This window comes from Oryzias latipes, chromosome 6, assembly GCF_053564925.1.
Source record: "Oryzias latipes strain Hd-rR chromosome 6, Olatipes_Hd-rR_3.1".
NCBI classification, from domain to species: domain Eukaryota; kingdom Metazoa; phylum Chordata; class Actinopteri; order Beloniformes; family Adrianichthyidae; genus Oryzias; species Oryzias latipes.
The window spans coordinates 26,322,462-26,331,083 of NC_136242.1; the positions used below are offsets into that span (position 1 = coordinate 26,322,462).

General features: G+C 40.8%; 1 protein-coding gene across 5 annotated transcripts in view; it reads left to right on the forward strand.

Annotated features, from left to right (window-relative positions):
* The window catches only part of ldlrad3 (low density lipoprotein receptor class A domain containing 3), a 103,897-nt gene extending 100,519 nt beyond the window's left edge, over nt 1-3,378 (forward strand). For all 5 annotated transcript variants that reach the window (XM_023955938.2, XM_023955937.2, XM_078948909.1 and 2 more), the window contains exon 6: nt 95-3,378. In XM_023955938.2, the coding sequence (XP_023811706.1) occupies nt 95-296 (202 nt within the window). In that variant the 3' untranslated portion in view covers nt 297-3,378. The remainder of the gene's footprint in view (nt 1-94) is intronic.
* Nucleotides 3,379-8,622: the final 5,244 nt, after the last annotated feature.

Here is an 8,622-nt window from a genome sequence, read left to right on the forward strand (position 1 = left end):
TGTCTTTGACGTTCATATTCCAGCTGTTGCATGTGTCGTTGGGTATGTTCGAGTGTTGATCTTTCTTTGACGTGAACATTGTCTTTGTGCTTAGTCGACCTCCTTGGTTTGATCTCCCTCCACCCCCTTACCTGCCAGACGGGGATCCTCCTTCCGAGGGTGAGCTTCCTCAATATGATGGTCTACAGGGCTGTCCGAGCCCCCAGGCAGCTCATCTGTCTGCACCCTCCACACCCAGAACTGTGGCTTCAGGGACACGGCCAGATCTTAGCCCCAAAGACGAATCAGAGCTGTAGCCCTCAGACTAAAACACAGAGAATGCAGGCCTCGAGGAGCCGCCTGAAGGGCAGTCTAAAGATCAGGTGGGGCAAGCGAAGAAGAAGAAAGGGGCAAAAGACTCACTCTCATTGACGAGCTACTGCCTGCTAAGTCAGGCACCAGCGCTTTCTTTGCAGTGGCCTCGCTTGTGTGCTGGCGCTCCCTGGTGGTGTAATGGATGCACTACTTTCAAGTCAACTGCACCTTTCTTTGCAAAGTTAGAATGAGTTTGGTTTACTTTAAATGCACTCCCCAATCTGCCAGTGACAACAGCCTTTAGCTCCAAAGGAGGACTCGGTAGTCTACCTGTAACTGTGGATATTCTTGTAGTGTGTCACAGGTTTTTGTGAAACGCGGCATTGAAACATTCCCCTCTGTTCCCTTTTTTTTTTTGTCATGTCAGCATTATTTTCCATTTTACATTTTTTTTTGTTCAAATCGTAAAACAAAAACTGAAAAAAATCAGATGCAATGGATGGAACACTGATTTTCAATTAAATTTGTCATTTAAAAAATGCACCAATTTTGATAATTAACAATACTGAAAGTTCATCCAAATAACCAATATTTCTCAATTATTTAGAGAAATGTGTATTATACAAGTATTTCTTTCTGAATACAAAATACGACAACGTTTTATTCTAAACTTACACGTAATCATTCCTCTGAAGCAGCTGGCAAAGATCCCTTTAAATCAGATCCGGCTGAAGACGAATGCTTCCCAAAGGACAAAGAGAGCAACAGCAGAAGATCCAGTAGAAACCTTCTCAAGGACCTTTGAAGGCGTCTGTGACTGGGAAAAAAAACACTCGAAACAAGCAGCCTGATGTAAGATTCAATGCAACATTCTTATTTTACACTTTATGCTAATATGTAAAGCTGCAGCTGTTTAGTATTCAGAAAAAACATCCTTAATAGTATTTGACTGAATCCATATCTGAAGAATCCTGTATTTGTCTTCCTCACTTTGCTTTGTTTGACATTTGTACATAGATGATAGAAAACCAGAAGTATATATTTAAAGTAGAATCCCGGAAGTTTTGGTGAAGGAATCATTGTGTAAGAACAAACATTGGGTATTGTTTCCAGCTTTTCTGTAAAAATTCAAGTAGATTAAAACAATCAAAACAGATGTGGTGATCATCAAACTGTTTCCACGATAAAACCCTCCAAAGCAGGGGTGTCAAACATACGGCCCGTGGGCCGTATCCGGCCCGCCAGGTGGTTTAGGCCCTCACATGAAGAGTAAAAATCATAAGGATGTTTAAAAAAGAAAGCAAGTTTTGTACTCCATACCTGTGGTGAGTCATGATTTTTTAAAGAAATAACCGAAATTCGCAATTCTGCCACTAGGGGGAGCAAAGGAAAAGCTTAACAGGTGAAACAACATAACTCTGCATGTGCCAAAAACGAAACCTAACAGCTCTGTGTCTGGGTAGGCAGTGGTTTGGTTCCCTGTGAGCCTCATCACTGAAGGATGATCAGTAGTGACACCCTAATGACCAAAATGTTGTCAAAAAGACAAAAAAAGGTTGAAGTGAAGTCCTGAGCTTTCCAGGAAAATGGAAAGCGTTTTATTAGTTCACGGAGCTGAATGCAGACCTGCATGCTTGGTATGTCATCAACAGGTTCTCCAAGAATATAACATTCAGCACCACTATGAGACTCCCCACAAAGAAAAGTTTCACCATCTGCAGTTAAGAAAGAAAAAGATTTAGCAACTATTAGCTGGACCGATAAAGAACCATCTGGATTTACTGCAGCCGTGACTACAGTGATGGAGCAGTGAGACCTAGCTACGTTATTGCAGACAAGTTGGAGCAAACATCCAAATCATTTTCTGATGGTGAACTTATTGAAAAATGCTGAAGGCTGCAGGAGTCTTGTTCCCAAAAAGCAGTCGACCTTAAACATGAGTCTGTCAAGTATTACGATCACATCCAACATCTCTGAGGAAACATGGGCATCCATATGAAGGAATCCAGTCATTTATTGTATTTTCAGTCACTATTGATGAAAGCGCCACCATCACAGATATGTACAGCTGTGCATGTTTATTAGAGGTGATGAAGAGACGTCACAGTGGAGTTTCTGGAGTTGATGGACACAACAACAACTGATGACATAGTCAGCTCTCTAGTTACTGTGCTGGATGATATTGGATTGAACTGGTCACATGAAGTAATTTTGGTCACTGATGGTGCTCCATCAAAGGTCAGAAAAAAGGCAGGTGTTGCCACAAACTTCAGGTAGAAACCAGGAAAAGATTCTTATAATAATGAATAATAATAATAATAATGGACATTTCATTGTGTTTGGCACACTTGAATAAAAGTAAATGTGTTTCTGCACAGGATTTGAATCCTAATATTGACGGTCTTGTGAAGTTTCAGGAGAGAAAGGAGGTTAACTCCAAACTCTTATGTTCACAAATGTTTGCAAGTTTCATTTAGTGTAATTTTTTCATCGTTTGGACGTTTACATTTTAGGAAGATGTTTCATTTTTTTTCTGTAGCCCCTCTTGAATTTAGTATCAGGATTGCTTCAGTGTCAGATTTAAAATGTTCAGGCTGTATAAAATTGAATAAACCAATATTTTTTAAAGTGAAATTAATTTTATTTAAGATCCATTGGCCTCTGTGAATGAATGTGTAATAAGAAATGATTAGGCTACCATGTTGGTTGAGGCATGTTTTCCAATTGGGTAAAAAAACAAGAATAAAGCTGTTGTTTTGCCTTTACGCTACTGGTCCGGCCCACTTGAGATCAGACGGGTTGAATGTGGCACCCGAACCAAAATGAGTTTGACACCCCTGCTCCAAAGGATCAATGATGCGCCTTAATTAAAATGAATGTGAGCACAAGTTTGTGAGTGAATGTTTGCTGTAAGACTGGAAAACCTCTCAGGATGAAAAGTGAACCCAGGACCTTAACACTGGTTTGGACGTGACGAGCGGACTTGGTCGAGGTCGTTTTTGGCTGACTTTGTCTTTGCAGTTTGTGACGAAGATCTTTGTAGTCTGTACATTTGAAGTAATATAAAGTTTTACTCAGATCTCATGTGCATGACTTTTTTTCTGAAGAAAATCCTTTAATTTTATTTGTTATGTATGGCTACTTCCCAAATAGACACATGAAACAGAAGAAAAGAGATGTGGGACCAAAAAAGCTTTTTGAGATCAACTTAATTTGTATTTCTGCGTATGGGAAAAAAAAACTGCTAAATTAGTTCAAAGTACCAACGTTTTTCCACATTTTTGAGAAAAATAATAAGGTATCTCATAAACGACTTGTCTGTTTTTTTAAGTCAGCCAAGACATATGAATAACCAGATGACACAAACCTCACTTGTGACAGTAAATAGCACCCTTACATTGAATAACCTGCAAACACGTTAGCATTTCGTAGTGTATTGTAGCTGAATGACCCACTCTAATCATCTTTTGATCTATTTTCAAAGTGTTCCCAGTGGCCTTTTAATGATTATTATGGAGTTTTTATGTAAATTTTTAAAAACCAGTGTCGTTTTTAAGACATTTTCTGCAGAGTGAAGTTCACCTCTGAGTTGAGGGCGGAACTGTCGGAGCTTGAGACCCACCAAGTGTATTTTCCACATGACAAATGCAATCTTTAAAAAAAAAAAACAGAATTTTTCTGGTCTCCTGATTCACCACAATTTCAATGAAGAAATACTCAATAATGCAATTTTAAGCTTTTTTTTCATATATATGTCCTCCATCATCAGAGAAATGACACAAAACACCAAAAATAGGATTTTCATCGGTGTGGGTCTTTATAGAAGTGAATCTAACACATGGTTTTTATGCATCACATCTATACCAGATTGTTAACTTTTTGAAGAGTTTATTCACTTAATGTACAAATATTGTCCTCCTGACTATCGGAAAAACAATTTTGTTCAAGCTAATTTTTTTCCCACGAAAAACTACAATTTCCATTTGGTATCAGTGAAAATCCCCAAAGTCCTCTGTAAATACCAAATTTATTTAATTCAGTAATACGCAGCGGTTGGGAGACTTTCAGATTTACAAATGTCTTCTACAGCACTCCTGGTAGTCAGGAGGATATGATATTTTCATTCATATTGGTGTCAATTCATCTATTTCAATTTAATCTAATCATTCTTAATCTTTCTAGCTATTCCGATAGTTTGTCACAAATGATCTAAAGAACCCTGTGATGTATTACCACTGCGTGTGGGCATGCATTCTATAGTTTGACCAGCAGATGTCACTATCATCATGTGGGCTCCAGCTTTTCCATCAGAATTGATTCTGTCCATCACTTGGTTGAGTTCTCTCTCAGCATGTGCATGTCCTGGTAAACTCTCCTTTATGCATTTTTTCTATCAGTTTTACATTTTCTCATTTCAAACTTTATTATCATGGCTTCTGCCTTTGTGGCAGCTTCCCATCAATCCTGAATCGACTATGATTATGTAAACATTCATTATCTGAGCTGCAGAATCTGCATTTTTAATTTCCCTTCAGAACAGCGTCCCATCCTGCTCTTCTCAACCCAATTTCCGCATCACACTATCTATGACACATCAGATTACTAATCCTTGACGGACATCCCACATGGCCTCTTCCTGTCGTTTTACCTTCCTCGTCTCTTCTTTTACCCCTTCTTGTCTGTTTGTCTTTTATTGCTCCATAATTGCGCCTACAGCTTATTTCCGTTCCCCTCACCCTTTCACTTTCTGGTCATTTTGGCTGCTTTTTCTCTTGACACCCCACTCTCCTTTACCTCATCTTAAACTCTGAGGCTGGGGGGCCTGTGTTTGCTTAGCCCAAGCACTTTACTACTCAGACTTTAATTAAAAGCCTGCACACTTATTTTGCACTCTGTCCTTCGGCGTGGCAGCTGGTGAATAGGCAAAATGCAAATTCTAAAATGGTATGTTCATGTTTTACAGCTGTTGTGTGAATCAGTGGAGTGGTGATGCCTCATGCAACGGCTGCACAAGGAGCCCCCGTCAGCCAGCAGAGAGAGGGTTGACATTAACATTGATGAGAAATATGGACACTGTGGCCTGATTCCAAGGATGTGGAGCAGAGAGACTTGTTTCCCTCTCTTGGGAGTCTTTCATTTTGCATTAAGCGCAGCTCTTAGTTATCGGATATGGTCCAAGGGCGATAAAGCTGGCTAATACCCCATGAGCAATCAAATCCACTCAGGTAGGGCTGCATGGGATTTGAAATGTTGCTTTTCTGCAAAGGAAACTGTGCTAAACTTCAGGATGGATTTAAAAAAAAAAAACATTTGAGGTAGTTTAGGCCCCTTCTCAAGGCCCCCTCACGCACACTCTCACTTGGCTGCTGTGCCATCACTGCAGTGAACTGGAGATAAGACCCGCTGTTTTGACATGTAAATAGTGTGAGCGTGGAGGGGCAGGAGGGGGTATTGTTAGCACGGAGCAGCTCTGAGGGGCTCTGGAAGCTGGGCTGAGGGGTTCGGCCAGTGCCGCTCTTATCAGATGAAGAGCAGGCCTCTGAGGCGAGGAGGGGTCGGCGAAGGACAAGGGCTGGGTGGGGCGGTGGAGCGAGGCGGGGGGCGACCGGAGAATAGAACAGCTGGCGGAGTCACGCGTGCAACCCCAAAAACACACAGAGCCCAGACACGCTGAGCACGGTGGGAATCTCCTCGGCTAAGAGATTCACAAACACACCAGCTCTTGTGTTATTATCAGCCGGCGGCCAGCAGGCCTGAGCACTTAATCGCAACAGCAAAGCAAGGAGGACATTTCACACCAAAATGCAATCACTGCAGACAAACATGGATTCAGATTTCCATACAGGCTTTCCTTTCACATTCTTATGCTAACATGAAAAAAGAGGGACGGGGGGGGGGGGGGGGGGGGGTCACTGATTCTGGCCTTTTAACTTTTATGCTGCTTTATTGACAACAAATTTTTCATCTTTCTCTTGCAAGAAGGAAGTCTATAAGGAAAATAAGTTGTAGTTTATCGTAAAAATTAAACTCTTTTTTTTGGGGGGGGGGATTTGGATTTTAAGTTGACCATAAAGAAACTAGTTTGTGAAAAACATATTCAAGGCTTAAACGACCTAAAATCCGTCAGCATACCGATGGAAATAAACAGATGCATATATATGCATAAGTCAGAGCAGCATTAGCAGCTGAAACAGTAACACTTCCATATCCAAGAATAGACCAGGGTGTTGGCTCTTGTCCTCTCCATTCAGGCCAGTGTTAAACACACAAAACAGCATGCTAATGGGTAATCCCTGAGGACCAGCCACCTTTGTCCCAGCCCTAAGAGGATGTCTCTTTCTGGGCACTGGGTGACAGCCACCAGCCTGCCTGCTTTGGACAGCCATCATGCTGCCAGACACTGACCTCAGCCCTTCATCGGGATGGCAGCAGGTCGCCGGGCCCTGATTGGTATCCGATAGGCAGAAGATTGATGTCTTCCCTGATTTCTTTTTGTTTCTTTCCCACTTTTAAAGACACCGGGAGGAGATTAGGGAGAGGAAAGTGAAAGTGTGACGTAGGGATGCTTTGTTGTGCAGCAGGTGGTCTGCGTGTGTCAACAAAGAGCTCCAGTGGATCTGATGGACTGCAGTAGGAATGCCATGAAGTCTCCCACTCCAGCTTCTAAAACAAACTATGTAAAAAACAATTTTACAGGCTTTAAAGAAATATCCCTTTAGGAGAAAAATGAGTCTAAATGGTAATCGTCTTGCTAATTGCAATAAAAATGATGATCTTTTATAAAAAACCTTCATTTACATCAAGAATTTCATGTTTTCTAGTGTAAAATGGGAGCTCTTTAAAATGCAAATTCTTGAAAAGTGTCCCTACGGTTATAAGAACTGTATTTCTATGGATTAGGAAATTCCACATTGCAAGGTGGACATTAGGAGAAGGAAGCAACACAAGATAAAGGCTGTCATTGATTTGCTTGGGAAGACATTCCACAGTGCAAGGTGCAACAGAGAAGCTTAATCCCAGAGGAATACACGTTTTTTTTCATCCAATACTTAAAAAGCAGTGGAATAATAGGGGAGATGTTTTGGATTACTTAAGATCCGAGCCTAGGGGGGAGCAGGGCGACGCTTCAGGATTGATGGTAACATTGTGTGGTGCGTGTGTGTGTGGTATCATGCAAGAAATGGATGGTGATATGATTATTTTCAACTATTTATCCAACCAGTCTTAAGATGAAATATTGCAGCTTCATCCCAACTCTGAGGCCTCATTTGTCTTTTGGCCCTCGGGGGACTGAAGTCCACAAAGAATAGCAGCCAATGTGCAGCAGGCTGTGCAACATGAAAGACTTTGTCTATTTATTTAACACAAGTTTATTAGGAAAACATTTTTGACAAGCATTTGTAAGTATATATGGAAGTATGTGATTTTTTTTTCCTCCTGTGTAGCATCAATATGGTTTGTTTTATTTGTCAAGGACAAATGGACAGACATTTAACCCCTCCTGTAATGCTTCAGGGTTGACCGCAGCTCACCGTTTGGGTTGTGCCGGAGTCCATCTGACCTCATAGTTCGGCTCTTTTGGTAGCTTTAACACCTAAGCTGTCAACACCTAAAAAACATATGCTCTTTGACATATTGTACATTTTTGAGCGTTTACACAATCAATGTGAATCAGCTGATTCACACATCGCAAAAAAACAAAAAAACAGTGAGACCACATTTCACCACTCTGGGGCTCACCTGTAGAAAAAGGCTTCATTGACTGTGGAAGTTTATAAGAGAAAAACTTAAAGCTCATCTTTTCAGCTTAGCTTTTAAGTAGTTTAAGTAGTATCTGTTTGTGTTTACATTTTTTTTCATATTTTCCATGTTAGTTTTTTTTACAAAGTTATGTGTGTTGGGGAGCTTTTGTTAAGATTCCAATTATTATATTATATGATTTTTTTTCTTTTATGTAAAGTACTTGGAGGTGTTCTGTGCTAGAAAAAAAGCTGAATAAATGAAGTTGAACTAAAATTTGATTCTAACCTGGAGAAAATTGGCTTTTCACATCAGCTTTGAACCACTATGTAACACTTCACAAACATAACAGCGCAAAGCTGGATTTCTCTGGTTTAGAATCTGCTGGAATTAGGTCAATTGCGTACGCAGTTGAAGAGTTACGGTGGTCAAACAAACGTAAGCACCGTGCCAAAGCTCTGCCTGCAAAGGGGTAAGTACTTTGTGCCATCCCTGGGCACCAGGCCCCTAAGTTCAAAGTGGATGAATTTATGCACAAACGTGACTTAAACAGATAACGTCGGTTTTTGGTGACATACGTAAGCCGTG